A 20972-nucleotide genomic window follows, 5' to 3' on the forward strand; every position below is an offset into this window, starting at 1 on the left:
TATGCTTGATAGTGATCATCCGATAATGTGAGAGAGCGATTCTAGTGCGATTGCATCATGAGGTTGCATCAAGTGGCACTAGGTGATTGAGTTGCAAGCCGATGGTGCTTGTTACTTTTGGAGGTTGCCACCTCCTAGATGGCTTGGTGGTGGTCTCCATCGAAGCCCGCAAGAAGCTTGTGCGGTGCTCTGGAGAAGAGCTTTGTAAGGGGCATTATGCTCACCCCGTGGGAGCTGCGAAGAGCAACTCTAGTTGAACGTGTCATTGAGCTACCCTCACTTTTAGGGTAGGTTCTTGCGGTGCCTGACGTGCGAGCTTGGCGGGTGATGCCAATTAGCCACCAAACCACCAAGTGAGCGGTCGACACAACAGGGACTAGCGTAATGGTAAACACATGAACCTCGGGAGAAAAATCACTGTGTCAACCTTGTTCTTCCCGTTGGCTTGCATCCTCATTACACAAGCTTATAATTACTTTTGCATACATTGTGCTTGTATAGTTGCTTTTGTAATTAGTTAGCTTGTGTAGCTTACTAGTTACCTTCTTGCTTTGTGTAGCATAGAAGTAGCTCCCTTGCGTGGCTAATTTGGTTTGTGTGACCTTGTTAGTCACATTGCTTAGTTTGTGTAGCTAAGCAATTGCGCTCTCTAATTTGGTATTGGTTGCCTTGTTATTGAGCATTGTTAGTGAGCATTAGGTGGCTTTGTGCTTTTGCTTACTAGCATGTGTAGGAGCTCTCCTGTTGCTTAAAATACTAGTGGCATAGGTTTGTGTGACCTTGCTTCTAGAATTGGTTAGGTGAGCTCTAGCTAGCCCAACACCTTTGTTGCTTAATTAGTATCTTTGGAAGGTGCTAGAGAACATAGATAGAGGGGTGTAGTCTTGGCTAGACTGATAGTCTTAATTCCGCACTTGTTTCGGTTAGTCGACGCAATTAATTCACCCCCCTATAGTCCGCCATCTCGACCTTACAATTACGTGAAACATAAGTTTGTATTACTTTTATATACATTGTGCTTGTGTAGTTGCTCTTGTGACTAGTTTAGCTTATGTAGCTTGCTAGTTGCCTTCTTCCTTGTGTAGCATAGAAGTAGCTCCCTTACGTGGCTAATTTGGTTTTAGTAACATTGTTAGTCATATTGCTTAGTTTGTATAGCTAAGTATTTTACGCTCTATAATTTGGCTTGTGTAGTCTTGTTATTGAGCATTGCTAGTAAGCTTAGGTGGCTTTATGCTTTTGCATCACTAGTTGTGTAGGAGCTCCCCCGGTTGTGTGAAGTATTAGTGCATAGGTTTGTGTGACCTTGCTCTAGAATTGATTAGGTGAGCTCTAGCTAGCCCGACACCTTAGTTACCTGATTAGGATCTTTTTAAGGTGCTTGTGAACTTAGGTAGAGGGGTGTAGTCTTGGCTAAACCGATTGTTTTAATTCTATATTTGTTTTGGTTAGTCGACGTGGTTAAATTTAGAAAGGACTATTCACCCCCCTCTAGTCAGCCATCTCAACCCTATAGCGGTGAATAGAGAGTGGGCTAGGACCGGATGCTTGGAGCGTCAGGCCATCTCTGACCGAACGCGTTCGGTCTTGAAATTCCCTCTCTAGACCCTTACTGGAAACGACCAAAATCCACTTTGTGGAGCGTCCGATCACTGGTGCGTCGCGTCCGATGCGTGTGCTGTAGGTGCGCGGGAGTGTTGATTGGACTCTAGCCTGGCCCATCCGTTCCTAGAGCGATGCGTCCGATCATCACTTAACCCACATGCAAGAAGTCTACTGACCATTGGAGATGAATGGGCAAGATTCAAAGGGGGACACATGGTATCCATCGGGCGACCAGACCCTAGCTGACCGGACCCTAGCCGACCAGACACTGGGGTGCGTCCGATCAGGCCTTGAGCTCCCAATAGCTCTCCGAGACTTATAGGCTCTATAAATAGAAGTGGTTCGCCTTGGGCTCACTCTCTTGCATATTTTCATCAGTGATACATTCTTATGAGCCTAAGCAAACACCTCCCACTCATCTTTATCATTGATTCATCATCTTTGTGTGATTGGGGGTGATTGCTAATGTATTTGCTTGAGTGATTATATCTAGTGGCACTTGAGGATCGTTGTGGATACAGATTTCTTATTACTCTTGGTGTTTGCCGACACCTAGGCGGCTTGGAACAGCGGAGGAGCATTGGCACGAGTTGGTGATTGTTTGTGGCCATCTCCTAGTAATTGTGGGGGAGTCTTGTACCTTCTCCGACGGAGAGCCGAAAGGTAACTCTAGTGGATTGCTCGTGTAATTGAGTTACCTCACTTGTGGGTAGGTTCATGCGGCGCCCTTATGATGGGCTAGGTATGTGATACCTATTAGCCGTCGAACCACCAAGTATTGGTCGACACAATGGGGACTAGCGTGTCGGCAAGCACGTGAACCTCGGGAGAAAAATCTTGTGTCAATTATGATTGGAATTCTCCCGGTGATTCTTTTGGTATTCATTGATTAGTTTATTGTGTCTTGCCACAGTGGTATAATCATCTCACTCACTCTCTTGTATTTACATTCTAGTGTAGCTAAGCTCTTCAGTGTAATTAGTTTTGAGAGCTAGTTTGTTTATTGAGTAGTTTGATTAGTAAGGCTCTTTAGTCTAGTCTTTGAGAGCTCACTAACTTAGCTTGTAGTGACTTAGCCCTTGCTTGACATAGAGATCATAAATAACTAGAATTGTTACAATAGGTGGCTTGCAACCCTTGTAGAGCTAGAGCAAAATTACATTTCGCCATTTATGTTTCTAACCCTCTTCTCTAGTGATTTTGTAGAGAATTTTTATAGGCTATTCACCCCCATCTAGCCATTTAAAATATTTCACAAAGCCATAAAGAAATTGCGCTCCCAATATAAGTCTAGCAGCACTAGCGCTCGGACGTTTGGATAGACCCCCTCCCACGTCCAGACGCTTGTGCTAGTGCCTGCTGCACACACAGGCAGGGCCCGTTGTCGCCGCTCCCCCACGCTTCCATGCTTCCCGCGCCCTTCCACGCCTGCCGCGCCGCTACCCTCCATGCACGGCGCCCGAGCGGCTGTGGTAGGTTGCTCACATTGCAACATGCACAACACTCCCTGATTTACTTTTGAAACATCCAGATGAAACACTTGCGACATACGTACGAAACAGCTTAAACATTCAAAACATGCGTCTAAAACGCTTGCAAAAACACGTGAAAAACAATTGCTAATATATATAACATTCAGATAAAACACTTGCAACGTATTTGTGAAATATATGCAATATCCAGATAAACACGCTTGCAACGTACATCTGAAAAATAGATGAAACATTGGGAATAGACACTTATAACATACTTGTACAACCATTGCAACATATGTAACATCCCCACCTACTTTTGCAACATCAGCATTAAACACTTGAAACATACATACAAAACATATGAAACACTTGAAACATGCGACAACATGTAGGAGGCCCGGGTCAAGATTCCAACCGTCAGGGTCAGAGCCGGCGGCGCACGAGCACCACCACCACCACCATTTCCATCTCTAGTAGCACTGAGCTTGGCTCGGCCGGGTGGGTGGCGTGCGTGATAGGCGGGAGCGAGCAGCGCGGGATGGGCGAGCGCGACAGGCGGGAGCGAGCGGCGCGGGATGGGCGTGTGGCAGCAGCGAGTAGCCCTTGGCAAAATTAACCGAGAACCGAGAACCGAACAAAAATAACCGGAACCAAAACCGAAAGAACCGGAACCGACAAAATTGGTTCCTGATATTGAGTAACCGTAATAACCGAAGAAAATTCAGTTCCTACTCTCGGGTAACCGAATTAACTGAAAGAACGGAATTACATGAATTATACTTCACTTACTTGTATTTTGTAAGATTATGTTTGGTTCATGTGTGGTGTTTTATATTTGACCTGCTATATATTTGTGTTACTATATTGCTATTATTTTCTTATAAATTATTGTTATTAAAAATTAATATAGTGTTGCATAAATTTGCCTTACAACACGTATATTTATTATTGTCTTGAGGTCTTCTCAAAAAGTTCGGTTAAAACCGGAACCGAACCAAAATAACCGAAAACTAAAATGGTCGGTTCCAATAATTTTTTAGAACTGATTGGTTCGTATTTTCTAATAACCGAATTTCTTCAAAAACCGAGAAACCGAACCGAGAACCGAATGCCCAGGCTCAGCAGCGAGGCAAAGTGGGCGCGCGGCGTCCAGACGGGACGGCCACGGCTAGAGAAGGCTGCCACATTGAAAAAGGCCACCGGCGGATGGGCAGCGCAATGGATGCGCCCGAGGCGGTCGCATGCGTGCGACACCGAGGAAAGAAAATATCGTTGTGTTTTTTTTTAAGAAATCACGCGGTACTAAATGCGGAACGAAGGATGCCTGTTGAACCCGATTGTAACGCAGGCCCTGGAACAAGCCGTCCGGACGGAACCGCCTGAACGGACGCCCGTGTGTCAGCGGGCCGGGGACTCATAGAGGAACCCATTTCCCATGTAAATGCGCCATTTGTTCTGCGTTTTGATCATCAGCTGTTTGATTCTGCGATTACTCGTCCTCTCTACTCACCAACCGCCACACGTCGCACCCCACCGCGCCGCTGACGCCTTGGGCCCGCACCCCGACGCTCCGTAGCTTTCAATCTTTCATGGGCCGGCGGCAAGGCAACCAACTTTGCCTGCCTCTTTTCCTCGTGGCGGCAGCAGGCCTCCCAAAGAGGCGCCGGCCGGGCCCCACGACCGCGCGGTGGGGCCAACTCGCTTTCGTCGCGCCGAAGCCCCACTCCCCAGTCCCCCACCGGCCACCGCCGAGCGGCCGAGCCGAGCCGACTAGCCGGGGCCAGCGATGGCGGGAGGGTCGGAGTCGGAGCACAGGAGCCGCCGTTCAAAAAAACCCTTCGGTGACCGCAGCAGAGCGTTTGGGTGGGCCGTACGCGGTACGCGTCGGGAGTGATCAAGTCATGTCATGGTCGCCACAGAGGATTTGCAGCCTTGTTTTGATCGTTTCGAGCTTCGTGTTGGTCTGTTGAAGCCTGGAAATTTGAATAGATGCTCCTCGTCAAAATACAGTACACTTCCTAACGTATTTTATAAGGACAAAAAAAATCAATTTTGCAGCCAACAATTATTTAAATTATATGCAAGTATAGAACGTAAGACTTGTATCAATAAATTTGTATTCAAAGTATCTATTAAATTATATTGGTTTATTGGCAACATATTATAAGAGAAAATAAAAGTTAAAATATAATCTATTTCATTTTTTGATCAAAACACACATATTATTTTGGTCTGGATGGAGTATTACTAGTACAACTGCCACCCTCGTCTTACTGGATTATTGAACCTCAAAACTGTATGATCTCAGGCCTTGTTTAGTTCCAAAAAGTGCTACGGTACCTATCACATCGAATCTTACGATACGTGCATGGAGCATTAAATGTAGACGAAAAAAAATCAATTACATAGTTTGGTTGGAAATCGCGAGACGAACGTTTTGCGCCTAATTAGTCCATGATTGAATATTAATTGCTAAATAAAAATAAAAGTGCTACAGTAGTCAAATTCTCAAATTTCACCTAACTAAACACAGCCTCACATGGAATTCAGTGTTAGTGTAGCGACCTTTGTTCAAATTATATATTTCCTTATTTGTGTATTTTGAGAATCATGTGTTCACCCTCGCTATTTTGTTAATCCAAATCAAGCAAAGTCTACTTGTTGTCTCGTTCACATGTATTGCCAAATTGGCTCTCTCTTCCTTCTTTGAGGTTTCGGCGTTGCCTAGTACTGGTTTGGTTCATATTTTTTAACTTTTTATTAAGTCTGTTTGGTAGTTACGGCTATAGCTCCGACGTTTTGTAGATCGAATGAGAAAAGGATCCCCTGCTAAAGAGAACTTTGACATCACGCCAGGGTGAGATGCTCGGTAACAAATGGCATTCGCATCTGCCGACAACACGCATTGGTCTCTGAAATTGTGTGTCCTTTCGTTTTATCCAAAGTAGGCATACCGTACCCCGGGGCCCGATGGAACAAACAGCCTGTTCGGCTGGCTGGTTTGTATCGTTGCTGGTTTATGAAGAAGTACTGCTGGTTAGTTTGTGTGAGAAAAAAAATACTGTTTCAACTGAAAATTTACGATCGTTTACGACGAGACATAGCCAAACGAACATGCTGAAAATTATAAGACCAGGTCAAAAACACGATGCATGAGCACGTAGGCACGGCTGGGTGGAACACTTCAACTCTATTTTCCTTTCTCCGTGACGTAGCCTGATCTCAAAACTTCCAAATTTTGGTTCTCTATGGTGTCCTTTCTTTATCCGTTGTCCATGGTGGCAAACACAGGAATGCATGGGAGCTCAGAGGGGAAGTGAACATTTGGCAAAAGGATGCGCTGTGTGTGGTTACCTTAGTTTCTCCGTAACGTAACGAATTGGTAGATAGCTGATGTTTCTTTATATATAAACGGTCTGTTCACTGGTTGGTTTTTGGGCTGGCTGGTGCTAGTTTATTGTGAGAGGAAAACACTGTTGACTGACTGATTTGGGCTGGCTGAAACCAACAAACGAACAAGGTAAAAATCGATCGACCTAGCTATGTCAACCAGGGAATATATTGAAATAAAAAGTAGATCAAGTTCTTTTTTTTTTTGCCTCTCATCTTAAGTACAGCTGTAGAATCTGTTCGGATACAGACACACACCACCACATACACCTCACACACACGGTATACGAACAAACCTACAACTATACCTAGACAACGAACGCAGCTAAGAGATTCTCGAAGAGCACCAGACTCCGAGTGTGACGGGCACGTCACTTGACCATTGTGGCACGTCTACGCGAGAGGCAACTGAACAGGGAACTACTGTTCCCGATGAGACACCAGCATCGAAGCTAGGCTTCGAACGTGGACGGGCAAGACGCACACCAGCGATCCTTGCCATCTGAGCTACCGCTCAGTTCTCAAGTAGATCAAGTTCTGTGTCAACCACAAACTAAGCATAACTTGACTCGTTGGTTCCCTCCGATGAAATCTGCTCACGACTTTCGTAGATGCTCCCAGTTGGCGAAGTCACTATATAGAACGGCTCCTTTCTGGAATAAATAATATTTTTAAAAAAATCATACCCGCTAAGTTGGTGATTTAAACCCGTGCGAACAGTTACCACTATATATAATAGATTTAACGAACTAAACTATCCGTCGACTTCTCATCTGGAAACATAAAATGCTGCTTGGGCATCGTCGCATTAATAACAAGGTCACTATATAATATCATTTTTACTAATCTTTATTCTAATATATTTATAAAACTAGAAAATTGCAACATCAAGATAGAATTCATACTCTGATTGCAAATGCAAGTAACTTAAGAGTGCGACACGACACACAATTGACATCTTCATCAACAAATTTCTTTAAAGATCCTCCCTGTGAAGTTATATATATTACGAAAGTATTTTCATTCCGAATATAGTAACGTCAATCATATATTATCAATCTAACTTTTATATATTGATTAGATAAGTTAAAAATGTTTGACAAGCTAGAACTTGTTAATAATGTACATTTATATATTGATGAAACTATAGATGTTAATATTTTTTTTCTGAAAATTTAAAATTATAAAAACTTAACTTATGGGAAAAACAAGGTGAATTAGAACGAACTGAGAGAATCTTGCTCTGCAGAACATGTTTACTCGAATCTCCAGCCTTTGAAAAGCCTAACCTTCACCAGCTTTTGATGAAACCATACCCAAATGGCCAAAAGTAAAAGTGCTCCGGCCATGGAACACCTAGGAGCCAACCATTTTCTAGGCCTGGTTTAGATTGCAAATTTTTGTAATCTGGACACTGTAGCACGTTTCGTTTGTATTTGACAAACTTTGTCCGATCATAGACTAACTAGGCTCAAAAGATTCGTCTCGTGATTTACAACAAAACTGTGCAATTAGTTATTTTTTTATCTACATTTAATGCTCCATACATGCGTCCAAAAATTGATGTGATGGAGAGAGAGTGAAAAACTTAGAATTTGGAGGTGATGTAAACAAGGCCCTACTAGACACGGAGCGCCAAAAACAAAGTGGCTTCTCATCCCTTCTTAAGCATTTAGTGTCCAAAAAATTACTCACATTGCACCGAGGAGCTATTTTACCCAACAAATTTCAAAAGAGCTTCACCTCCCCTGGAGAAGATGCTACATCGAAGAAGCTAGAGCCAGATTTCTAGCATAACCTGGATCTAGAGCCAAACCAAATTAACACTTAATGATAGATTTCTTTTCACAAGTAGGGGTGGACATTCGGTTACACCAAACCAATCAGTATGGTACCTTGGTCATTTTCAAAATCTGTTTACCTAAAAATGATAACTGACCCATCACTAAAATTTATGAAGGCTAAGGATTCGATTTTGGTAAATTGTTTAGACTGTGTTTAGTTCGCGAAATGAAAATTTTTGGATGTCACATCGGATATTTCGGGGATGTTGGAAGGGGTTTTCGGATACTAATAAAAAAAACTAATTACATAGCTCGCCTGGAAACTGCGAGACGAATTTATTAAGCCTAATTAATCCATCATTAGCGCATGTTAGTACTGTAGCACTTATGGCTAATCATGGACTAATTAGTCTTTAAAACATTCATCTCGCGATTTCCAACCAAACTGTGCAATTAATTTTTTTTCGTCTATATTTAATACTCCATGCATGTGCCGCAAGATTCGATGTGATAGTTTGGGGTGAAAATTTTTGGGAACTTAACCAGGCCTTAGTCTTGGGTTATGACAGAACTAACCTAAGTTATCATGAATACATAAAAAATCAACACAAGTCACAATTGGATCAAGCACAAGTTAACACACATCACACAGATCAAGCACACATCAACATGTTGAAGCACGGAAGCTATACGGGCCTCCTGCCTTCAAGATGTTGGCCTCCCCACCCTCCTCTATTGTTGCAGATAGTCGTGTGGGACTCAAGCACCGAAGCCCGCCCACACATGCCAAGCTATCAAGGTGTGGTTAAAATGAATTGGAGAGCGATTTGCATAGTTAGGTTTTAGTTATTTTGGACTAGGCTGAAAGTTATATTGTGCCTCATTTGTAAACTTCGGTTTTGTATTAATTGGATTTAGTTCAGTTAGGTACACCAGAAAACCGAATTAGGGTTAAAAAGAACTACTCTTGGTTACTTAGGTTTTGGCCTTAGGTATTTTGGTTCCGTCTTCGTCGCGGAAAGGCGTATGGCTTATAAAACTAAAAAAACTACTGTTTAACCGAAGCAGGCGGCGTCCGCGTCCCCGGGCGGCACGGAAGCGCGATGCAGCGCTGGGCGCGCACCTCGCCCGCAACAGCGGCGAGGCCATGCTGCTGCTGCTTCGTTGTTGCTGCTGGTGGCGGTGGTGTCGTCATGGCTGGCCGGCGGCTTGAGGAGCGAGGAGTGACGTGGGCGACGCCCTGATGAAGAGCGACGGGAGCAGCAGGGGCGGCGGCGCCGGGGACGGCGACGGGGGACGGCGACGACCGCGGCTTGTTCGCGCGCCCGCAACGATGGCAGCGGCACCTGCTTGCGCGGCCACAGCGTGTTTGACGAAACGAACGGTCAACAGTTGCTTTTGATGGACAAGTCAGCAGGCCACGTCAGCACGAGAAACCTATGTGGAGGGATATGGATTTAAGTGATACAACATTAAAGTTTATGGACCCAAAAAGCCACTTTAAAAGTTGATGGACCTAACTGAAACATCCTCACAAGTTAATAGATCTCTGGTGTATTTAACTCTAAAAAGAACTACTCTTGGTTACTTAGGTTTTGGCCTTAGGTATTTTGGTTCCGTCTTCGTCGCCGAAAGGCGTATGGCTTATAAAACTCAAAAAAACTACCGTTTAACAATACTATTGTTTTCAAAGCCATAAAGTTTGTTGTATTTCATGGCACTCTGAAACCAAAATATTTCACAGAAGCATACTATTTATTAAACATCCAAAAAAATATCTTGCATTCAAACCTGACCTAAACTATTCGCGGGCAAATTTACTCGCCTGGTCATCAGCAGCTGTGAATACTGAATACTGGCGTGATTACAGTAGCTAATCAGCCCCCGAACCTGGGGTCAGAGGCAGAGCTCCGTAGTCATGATCACAGTGCACTTTTTATTACTCGAACACAAAACAGCCGAGTGCAAAAAACAAAGAAAGGAAAGGAGGGAAAGGGGAGCAATATTTCCACTTCACTAACCACAATTTTTAAACTCGGAGCAGCCGAAAGAAAAGGAGGCAGGGAGAGCCAAGAGGCCACAAAGCACCCACCTCCATTATAACCACCCCCGTCCCACAAAGCCACCACGCCGAGGCAGAACCCAGCAGCTCCCATTAATGGACTGCGCAACAGCTTAAACTCCGCCGCCCATTTCAAACCGAACCGAACCGGCCGCAGCAGCGCAGCGGGCACGCGCCTCGGGGGTGGAGGGAATGGCGGAGGCGGCGGCGATCCTCTCGCTCTCGGCGGCCGCCGTGGTGGAAGACGTGCTGCGGCAGCACGGGTGTCGCCTCAGCGACCGCGACCTCGCGTCCCGCAGGGCCGAGGAAGCCGGTGCGGTTCGCACGCCCCACCTCGCTTGTGTTCGTTTCGGTTTTTGCCGAGCTCGCCCGTGCGGGGTTTTCTGAATTTTGTTTGCCTCGGGTCAATTGGTGGGTGCAGCGGCGAGGAGGAACGAGGCGGCGGGGTGGCTGCGCCGCACGGTGGGGGCGGTTGCCGCGCGCGATCTTCCGGAGGAGCCGTCCGAGGAGGAGTTTCGCCTCGGCCTCCGCAACGGCCAGATCCTCTGCGGCGCGCTTAACCGGGTCCACCCGGGCGCCGTCCCGAAGGCAAGCGCTCCTTGTGTTCGTTATTTGTCCCGTTCGTTCCCGCCGCCGTCTCCACTGTGTCGTGACGGTGCCCGTTGTGCCACACTCGTGCGTGCAGGTGGTCGTGAACACGGCGGCGGACTCCGTGCTGCAGGCCGACGGCGCGGCGCTGTCGGCGTTCCAGTACTTCGAGAACGTGCGCAACTTCCTGGTGGCGGCGCAGGAGATCGGCCTGCCGTGCTTCGAGGCCTCCGATTTGGAGCAGGTTCGTGTCGAAACAAGTGGGATGGGGCACCACCACTTGGCTTTGCTTGCAGCTGCAGCAACTTGTCACCACACCCTTGCTTTCTACACACACTCTCTCGTGTAGCCTGTGTGACCTTGATGTGTCTTTTTGCTTTTCTGGGCGCAGGGAGGGAAGAGCGCCAGGGTGGTGAACTGCGTCCTCGCACTGAAGTCGTACGGTGATTGGAAGCAATGCGGTGGCACCGGGCCGTGGAAGTACGGGGGGAATCTTAAGTCCTTCGGGAGGAAGAACTCTGAGCCGTTCCGGAGGAGCCAATCGATCAATGAAGGTGAAGTGCCCTATGAGGAAGCTGGGTTCAATGGCGACGCTCATGTTGATTCCAGCGACATGGTTAGCTCCACGCTCTAACTTCCTAGTTGCATTGATTTCTCTTTCTATTTGCAATCTGGTTGATTTGTTGATCCCTTTATATGTGTTCCAATCAGTCAACATCACGCCCCCTTAAAATGTTGGTCAGTGCAGTTTTGTCCGACAAAAGGCCAGATGAAGTTCCACAGGTATACTAATTTGCTTCGCTATTTTTTGTAAGCTACTTACCAGTTCAACAGACTTATCTAATCACTTCTATTGTTTTTCCTTCTATGGGATTACCAGTTCCATGATGTTCTTACTCTGTTGTTTGTATGCAGCTCTTGGAGTCCATGCTGAGCAAACTTGTCGAAGAATTTGAAAATCGTCTAAACAGCCAAAATGAATTGGTATGTTTGGTATCTTTTGTCCATTTCTTATCTGTTGTTTTTTTATTCCATACGCATACTGACATATGACAGTATGCTGAGATTGCAATTGGTGATATAATAATCAAAGTTTCAAAACATTGGAACAGGTCAAAGCGGCTCTAAAAAATGGTATTGATAACACGAAATCCTTTTCGAAATCAAAGGTTCTGGCTGAGACCACTCCTAATACTAGTGGGAGAAAGGCAAATTTCAGATCACTTTTATTTAGTATGCTCGAATTGCGTTTCTTCTTTTACGCATGAAGTGACTCCTGTTGCTGTCACAAATAAAGTTAGGATAAATACACTGCTATTTTTTGCTTACATCCAAAACATTTATTTGATATTTTTCTATATATAGATGGATACAACAGATATTTACTGTAACCATAAACAAACAAAAAAAGAAGCATCAAGAGAAGTGGCACTGAAGCAACATTCAATTCTACAACAACAGTCAAAGAATGTTGAGGTAACTTCTCTGTTTTTCACTTTGTTCCTTAACATCTCAATAATGGTTACTTAAACGTTTATGAGTCTTGTCGTCTCTAGGAACTTAAGAGTGATCTGATAACTACAAGGGCTGGTATGGAGTATATGCAAATGAAGTACTCTGAGGACCTCAACCTTCTTGGTAATATTTAATGTGCTTCAGAAGTTTTGGTGATTTATGAACTACTTTAATACAGATAATAGTAATAAAAGTACACATTTGCAAATTTTGTTTCAGGAAGGCACCTGTTTAGCTTGGCTCATGCTGCTTCTGGTTATCACAAAGTTCTTGAAGAAAATAGAAAGCTATACAACCAGGTGCAGGATCTTAAAGGTGCGTTTGTTACATTGAACATTTATGCATGGAGTGCAAGCGGTAGAGTCTTACCGCCTGTGACCGGAAGGTCCCGGGTTCGAGTCGCGGTCTCCTCGCATTGCACAGGCGAGGGTAAGGCTTGCCACTAACACCCTTCCCCAGACCCCGCACAGAGCGGGAGCTCTCTGCACTGGGTACGCCCTTTTATTCTAACCTGTATAGGCAAAGGTTTGGTGTTTTTTTTAAAAAAGAAGAAGAAGAAGAAGAAGAAGAAGAAGAAGAAGAAAATGCAGTCTTAAATTTTTTATGTTTCTTATCTATATAGGAAGTATCAGGGTATATTGTAGGGTACGTCCCTTTTTGCCTGGACAAGCAAGTCCGTCCACTGTGGGTTCCATCGACGAGGGCAACATAACCATTGTCACTCCTTCCAAGTCTGGAAAGGAAGGCCGGAAAACTTTTAGCTTCAATAAGGTTTTTGGCCCATCAGCGACACAAGGTATTGTACCCTGTCACTACTAGCTCTTCCTTTTCAATTATGTATTGGAAGGAGATTCATATAGTTGTACGGTGTGCAGATGAGGTGTTCTTAGATACTCAACCTCTCATTCGCTCGGTTCTTGATGGATACAATGTCTGTATCTTCGCATATGGCCAAACCGGATCAGGGAAGACATACACGATGGTGAGTAATGCACATAAAATATTTGCCTAGTAAGCGTGTCAGAAATTATGAGTACCACTGATTTTCTCTGTTTATATCAATTTTTATTTCTAATAATGGTTTTATGTAGAGTGGGCCCAAGAACATGACTGAGCAAACCCAAGGTGTCAACTATCGGGCACTTGGTGATCTATTTAAGCTTGCTGAACAAAGAAAAGGAACCTTCATTTATGATATTGCTGTGCAAATGATTGAGATTTACAATGAACAAGTTAGGGATCTCCTTGTCAGTGACGGTCTCAACAAAAAATATCCTTGAAGCAATTATGTTTTCTGTCTAATTGTCTCAGTTTCGTTATGTTATATCATGCTGCCGCAGGAAATTAATTTTCCTTAACGAATACGTACATTAGAGATTCGGAATAACTCTCAAAATGGGCTAAATGTGCCGGATGCAAGTCTTGTTCGTGTGGCATCAACAATGGATGTCATGGAATTGATGAATGTTGGGCAAAAGAATCGTGCTGTCGGTGCCACTGCACTAAATGACAGGAGTAGTCGTTCCCACAGGTAACTTTGCAACATTTATGCGTAATCGAATCACGTAAGTTATTTCAACATATAACAGTATAAAGTAACACATTTTTCTTGTAATCCTGCAGTTGTTTAACTGTTCATGTTCAGGGAAGGGATCTGACATCAGGGACCATCCTTCGCGGGTGCATGCATTTAGTTGATCTTGCTGGCAGTGAACGGGTTGATAAATCAGAGGTCACCGGAGAAAGGTTAAAAGAAGCACAGCATATAAACAAATCATTGTCAGCCTTAGGGGATGTAATTGCTTCGCTTGCCCAAAAGAATTCACATGTACCTTACAGGAATAGTAAATTAACACAACTTCTCCAAGATTCACTTGGTAAGATAACTCTCTTACAATTTCATTGTACACTAATGCTGGTGCTGAGTATAGCTGTAACTCCTTTTTAATTGGTCTACATTGATTATCAACAGGAGGTCAGGCCAAAACCTTGATGTTTGTTCATATAAGCCCAGAAAGTGATGCTGTAGGAGAAACCATCAGCACCTTGAAGTTTGCCGAGCGTGTGTCAACTGTTGAACTTGGTGCTGCTCGACTAAATAGAGAATCTGGAGAAGTTAGAGAGCTTAAAGAGCAGGTTTATTTCTGCTGTTATGTTATGCTATCATATTTCTTACTTCCCTTTCTCTATTCAAGATATTTATGTTCTCTGTTCATGCTTAGATTGCTCGACTGAAATCAGCATTAGCTGCAAAAGATTTAGGATCGGAGCAAATCATGAGTCGTGACTCTGAGGCATTTAACATAAAGACTCCTTCGCCTGTTTTTTCAAATAGGCGACAAGGTAGCTGTGATCTACTGTCTAGCCAAACTAACTTCAGACAACCAATGGAGGATGTTGGAAACATAGAGGTAACAATGATCTAAAGTTCTCCATTGTGTCTTACATGTAACCCTTACATTATCTAAAAAAAATGTAACCTCCACAATCCAAATTGTTTCAACATTTTTGTATGATCATGAACCATGAGTTGTTTCCTTTTCAGGCTAGAGCCAATCCTACACTGAGGCAAAAGAAACCAAGCTTTGATCTCCAGGATTTATTAACAGCAAATGATTCTCCTTCATGGCCAGATAGCAATTTGAGGGTAAATTTTCAGATGGGAGATGAAAGAGAAGCAATTGGTGGGGACTGGATAGATAAGGTTGTAGTGAACAACAATAATTCAGTCTGTGATTGGGAGGGTGACAATGCAGCTTTACCTGACTTCTTTTACCAGAGATATCATTCAGGTATGAGGGAGAAGCAGTACCAGAGGAATAACACAAGACAAAAGGATGACCATGAGTATGAACAACAAAGGCCTCGATTCTACTCTACAAATACTGATGATTCTGATGATATTGACATGGCAACAAGTGATTCCTCAGAATCAGATGCTCTATGGCAGCTCAATGTCCAAAGCATGAATGACTCAATTAGTGACAGCGGTTCAAAGGTTAAGAAACCACAAATAAAGCTTAGAGATGGTTCAGATGTCAGGTAACTGTCTTTGACATTAAAACATCTATGTAGCAGCAAATAAATTTGTGAATTACCTTTTTCTTTTGGCACCAGGGATAACGAATACAGTGCACTCTGAATTATGATTTCCAAATTTTGCATGGGCAGCACATTAGCACAATATCTTAAGTTTGGATATTGGAATATACAGCTTCGCTTTTGCTTAATTTGAATTGCGTTATAAAAGAATTTGAATTAAAAGCAGTGAAACATTCCATTCATACATGTGGTTCACAGCAATTTCAACTACTAACAATGTTATTTGCGGAGGTTAACTAATCACATGTTTACTGTATGGCTGAAACTCTATTAGTATGGAAACATACACTACTATGTGCGTTTTATTTGCCTAAAAGACTTCTGTTCTTATACGATCCCTTAATTTTGAGATGTTTCAGAGAAGTGAAACATCAAGTAACAGGCTAAGCTAGACTGTTGCAAAATATTAACCGCTTCTTTGACTTGAAGACTAATTATTTGTTCTATGTACATCAGGACACCAATTCATTCTCAAATACCATCAGCGTCAAGAAAAGTTGCAAACGGTTCGAACAGATCTGTTAGGCAGCCTTTAAGCAGAAGCGATAGCAGAAGGCTTTCATCAAATGGAAGACAAGCAGGTGCAAAGTAGGGACTTACAATGATCGCGTGCAGTTTTTGCCTTTTTTTTCTCGGTGTTTGTCACGAGAGATTGTGAGGTTGTTCTCGAGTACAGCAATGAGTGACAATAAACCCAATTGATTGTGTCAGTGTGGTGAGTTGTGATCTCAACAACTGGTGTGTGAGGCCATTAACCTTTTTTTTTTCTTATTGGCCTATCAGGCTATGTTGAGTTCTTGCTAATTCTTTGTATCTTGTTCATAATATAAATATATAATGAAAAGAAAGGAAATGATTGATCAAAAGCTGGTGCCTAATAATTTCTATACTCGAAGGCTTTAATTTTATCTTTTGATCAAGGCTCTTTTGTAATGTGCCTCAATTCTTGCTACATCCTATGGAGTGGCTTTTGCTTTTGCTGCAATTCTTTTCAATCAACATGCGATTCCCATGGTCCACCCTACCATGAACGAATGAAGTTATGATAACAGCATTTGGTGACATAGGTTTGTTTTCAGCTACTGACAACAGCCAACAACCTCATTTGCATTCTTTTTTTTTTTTTTTTTGCGTTACTGACCGTAATGCAGAGTGACCTGAAATATGGCATTGCCGTAGACTTCTGGTGCCTGCTAATTTTCTGTTCACCTGCTGGGGGATACTCACCTCCGGACTCTGGCGGTTGTTTTCGAGCTTCACTGTAAACTTGCACGTAGTCTCATGCATTTATGAGTGGAAATTTGTCAGGAACTATATTTGCTGCTGAACTTGCATAATTTCGGACAGTGTCATAGTGATGAATACGTAACTCGGTAACTGGGCTTGCATATAACGTCTGCTTGGAAAACAGAAGCTAAACGCGCGCACACCGGACGTTCTTGGAAAAAAATCACAGAGAGAAGCCAAATCGTTGAGACGAATGCTCTCAAATCTAGCCGGGCCAACTAAACATGAGCAGATGAACTGTTGGTCCATTAAGAAGTAGTATTACTAACCAATAACCATGGCCTGGTCGTTAACATGGATGGGCCGGATTGTCCTAGCTACTCGTGGATGGTACTGGGTTTTTTTTAAAAGAAGTATTTTCCTTTTGCCAAAATAGTTGTCTGAATCAAAATTTAGCGAAAATATAGCTCTCTTGCCAAATGAAACAAAAATATCCAAATGTCACTCGTTTAATTTTCGATTATTAAAATCGCTACTTGAAATGACGAAATAGATGGTCCAATCTTTGACTTCTCGTCCCCTCCATGTGGTGATTTTAGATTTCTCTGCATATGTTCTGGATAGTTATTATATGCTCATCGGCAAGACAATTTTAAAATAGAGTAAAGTCCACAAGTAGTCACAAGTAGACCTTAAACTTATTCGGCTGTATCCTGAACTCGCGAATCGTCTATTTATGTCCTCAAACTTGTTTGGATCTGTCATCCCGGTCCCTAAACTCGCAAATCGTTTCATCTAGATCCTCAAACGTGCTCTCTTGTATCATCCCGGTCCCTAAACTTGCAAGTCATGCGAATGTCCAGTCTCACCATAGGCTTCATAAGTAACGCGAGCATCCATGGCTTGTACGGCTTCTTGAGCGCTCATCTTCTCACAATCTTCTATTCTCTTCATGAGAAGGTCCATCTTGGCTGCAAGCTTGTCAGCTTCTTTAATAATATGCATACCTTGCTTACGGGGTTGGAGTCGCTCATCACTCCACCATTGGTTGAGACCATCTTCTCTATCAACGCTTTGGCTTCATTCTCATTTAGTGAGAAGAACGCTCCTCTGGTAGCAGCGTCAAATGATCACGAGCCATATGGGTTAGCCCATGATAGAAGTTATAGATCAAGAGCCAGTCTTCCATCCCATGGTGTGGACACACTAAGATATGCCTCGGGAATTAACTCATCTACAAGTTGTTGAAAACTAGAGATTTTATTGCAAAGAGTATTAGTCTTACCCATTGAAAAGAACTTGATAAGAAACGTGTTGGAACACTTTTTCCAAGTGTTCACAGCTTCACGGATGGAGTACCACCATTGCTTCGCTTTTCCTAGCGAAGAGAATGTGAACAGTCAGAGACGGATGACCTCTTGGGTAACTCCTTTAATTGTGAAGGTTCCACATATATTGGTAGTAGTCATGTTCACTATTTATTTAAAACAAACAAAATCTAAATAGTTCTAAATAGGGTACTCTTGAATATATAACATTTTTAGAAGAAAATTAGTACAAGTTTTATATTTTTTAAATTTAAAATAAATTAACTAAGTTTTAGGAGGTCGGATTTTATTTTTTTTAAAAGAAAAGAAGACTAAATTTGTCTAGCTTCAACAGTTAAAGACTCAAAGGGCGTATGTTATCCTGTTTTATAATTTAAGATGGAAATAATCGAACTACCATGCAAGTTGGAGGATGAATAACCTAATACCTTTTTTAAATATTTTTTCTTTCCTACACAAAAATGGTTTTACATTGCTAGATATTGTGAATACTTTGCCTATACTTTTACGATTCTATTTTGTTGCATTGCATGTGGACATGCTGACTTGCTGCCTTGCTGGAATGGCACATGAGTCTCTAGTAACCTGACACCAAGACATGTATAGATACCGACACGGTGACCACGAGACGACAGCAACAAAATCCAGTGTAGACACGCAGCCTGTTCGGGAGGCCGTAAACGATCGTAGATTATTTACTGCTGGATGGTTTGGTGTGAGAGAAAAACACTGTTTCCAGCTGAAAATTTACGATCATTTACGAGCAAGCGAACAGGCTACGGTTTCTTAATCCCGAGAGCTGTAAACTATTCTCGCAAAAAAAAGAAGATGTAAACCACCGTTGACCACCGGTTATCAAGCAGCACACGCAGCCCTGCGGCGGTGCTGCTGGTGCCTGCTGGGTGCTGACTGGTGCTGACCAGTGACCACACTGGCCGGAGATTTTGCACGAACCACCCTGTTTTACGCTAAAATCTCGATAAGATCCTGCACCTTCTAACTCTGTGATCGACTGATTAAAATCCTCGGGAGATTTAACTTTTTACCATTATAGCGATTGACACTTTTTCAGATGGCACCTTAACAGATGCCAATACATTTTCGCCAGCAAAGAGAGAAAAGTCATACGAAAATATCATATTTGCTCGCGTGGCACGCTAGCTTCTCATGCCAGTGCGGATCCGAGTTAACAGGGCGTGTGAAATGTACCTCCTACCCCCGTCCTCTCCTTTCCACCTTCTCCCGCCCACCCACACGGCGTGCATTTAGTCGAACACCCTCAGGTGAGCGCCGCACGCTCCCACTTGTAGTAGGCCCTGCCCTGCTTCAAGCAGGGCTCGTCGTGCCCTGCTCTCCCTCACCCTGTGTCGCGTTGCCGTGATTCATCAATCAAGCTACCTGCCATGCTCCGGTGAACCATCGTGACTGTGGACCAAAGAAGCAGAAGAGATGAAGCTGGCCACACCAAAAAAAGCAAGCAACAGAGCAAGGGAGCAGAAGGTGTTGCCGTAAATCAACCTGCTGTCGGTGGATGCGGCACGGCCGCCCACGTCCGCCAGCCCGCGTACGGCGCACGTGTCGGCGGCCGCGGACACGCGCCGCTGCCGCTGCGCCACCATGGCGACGCCCGTCCGCACACAGCTCCATGGCCAGCTCCGTCACCCTCCTGATGCCAACCACGGGCGAGGGCGAGGACGGCGGCGCGTCGAGCTCCAGCTCGATGGCCTCGTGCGTGGCGTCGGCTTCCCGACCAACGCGCGGTTCCGACCCAGCTGACACACGTGCAGCCGCTCCAGCATCGCCGCGCCGATCGCCTCTGTTATGGAATCTAGCAATCGGCATCTGCGTGCGCGCGGCGCGGGAGCTCCTCGTCGTTCGTCAGCTTCATCGTCCACGGCTTCATCGTTAGCGTCCAGCTCGCCGCAGACCTCGACGGCCTCATCGCGGCAGTTGCTGTCCGAGGCCATCGACGGCAACCACACAGCCGCTGGTTCCTGTTCGAGGCGCACACGTCGAGCACCGCGGCCGGCGGCGCGTCCAGGGCATGGACCTGCTCAGGTACGCTGCTCGTACAAAGGTGTGCTTGTTAGGTTTGATCCCCCACCAGTTAGGCCCAACGACCTTTTGGGCCTTGTTCTCACACCCTGATCGGGGGTGCCCAATCCTACATGGTTGGTGGGCCCCCGTCACACTACGCTATAAATAAAAGTGGGGGCCGGCAGGCTCTCGATACGAGGTTCACCTGAGCCGCGACTCCCCACCGATATTCTCCATCCCGATCCGAGAGGGGCGCAGCCAGTGATGGGAAGCCACCACCGTCTCCACTGCGCCACCACTTCACTGCACCGCTCCTCTCCACCGAATGTCGCTGCCGGCGCGCAGATGGCATCCACGAACGAGATCCCGGCCAACGCTTCCACCACTCCGATTGCTTCGACCACTACGGCCTTCGATGGTCTGCAACCTCTCACTCCCCTTCTCTCTGCCTCTTTGTAGATCGTGTATTAGGATTTTTAACTACTAGGATTCAAGAACATGTACCCCTACTTCATTGTGTACATGTATTCCTATTATTGTGTACCCGATCTGATGAACTTGACTCGATTGAGTCCTACGAAATGTTCAACAATGGTACCGGAGCTAGGTTAGAGAAGAAACCAGATCGGGGTAAGAAATGAAATGAAACTGACCGATCTGATGCGGATCGGGAAAAAGAAAATAAAAAGAAGAACAGAGACACTCGATTTTGAATCGGGCAAAAGAAAGAAATTAAATCAAACCGATTTCAAATCGGTCAAAGAAACCCTAACCCTAACATGAATGAATGAATGGGGTCTTACCTGGGCCCTCATCCCGCCAGCGGCATCGCCACCACGTGGGACAAAGAATGAGCCAT

At 44.4% G+C, this 20972-nt stretch overlaps 1 protein-coding gene across 2 annotated transcripts; it reads left to right on the forward strand.

Annotated features, from left to right (window-relative positions):
- Positions 1 to 10342: 10342 nt before the first annotated feature.
- LOC136546324 (kinesin-like protein KIN-14F) lies at positions 10343 to 16381 on the forward strand. 2 transcript variants are annotated; one of them, XR_010781334.1, is made up of 19 exons: positions 10343 to 10629; positions 10738 to 10904; positions 11002 to 11148; positions 11296 to 11520; positions 11616 to 11687; positions 11820 to 11888; positions 12017 to 12112; positions 12270 to 12380; positions 12461 to 12542; positions 12639 to 12734; positions 13042 to 13215; positions 13295 to 13401; positions 13511 to 13689; positions 13789 to 13950; positions 14043 to 14296; positions 14392 to 14555; positions 14755 to 14830; positions 14965 to 15123; positions 15199 to 15336. XR_010781334.1 is itself a non-coding variant. In XM_066538303.1 (19 exons), exons 1-19 carry the CDS (start codon positions 10509 to 10511, stop codon positions 16111 to 16113), a joined length of 3048 nt encoding a protein of 1015 aa, XP_066394400.1. In that variant the 5' UTR covers positions 10346 to 10508; the 3' UTR covers positions 16114 to 16381. The 2 variants fall into 2 exon arrangements, 1 of the variants encoding a protein (XP_066394400.1); XM_066538303.1 differs by adding an exon at positions 15978 to 16381 and having other exon boundaries at positions 10346 to 10629; positions 14642 to 14830; positions 14965 to 15461.
- The last annotated feature ends 4591 nt before the right edge of the window (positions 16382 to 20972 follow it).

This window comes from Miscanthus floridulus, chromosome 1, assembly GCF_019320115.1.
Source record: "Miscanthus floridulus cultivar M001 chromosome 1, ASM1932011v1, whole genome shotgun sequence".
In the NCBI taxonomy this organism is placed as follows: domain Eukaryota; kingdom Viridiplantae; phylum Streptophyta; class Magnoliopsida; order Poales; family Poaceae; genus Miscanthus; species Miscanthus floridulus.

Bases quoted from the DNA above. Each gene is read 5' to 3' on its own strand.
- LOC136546324 (XM_066538303.1), top strand. From the start codon at position 10,509: ATGGCGGAGGCGGCGGCGATCCTCTCGCTCTCGGCGGCCGCCGTGGTG. The intron at 11,889-12,016 runs GTATGTTTGGTA...ACATTGGAACAG, and splicing joins TAAACAGCCAAAATGAATTG to GTCAAAGCGGCTCTAAAAAA. The intron at 13,690-13,788 runs ATATCCTTGAAG...ACGAATACGTAC, and splicing joins AGTGACGGTCTCAACAAAAA to ATTAGAGATTCGGAATAACT.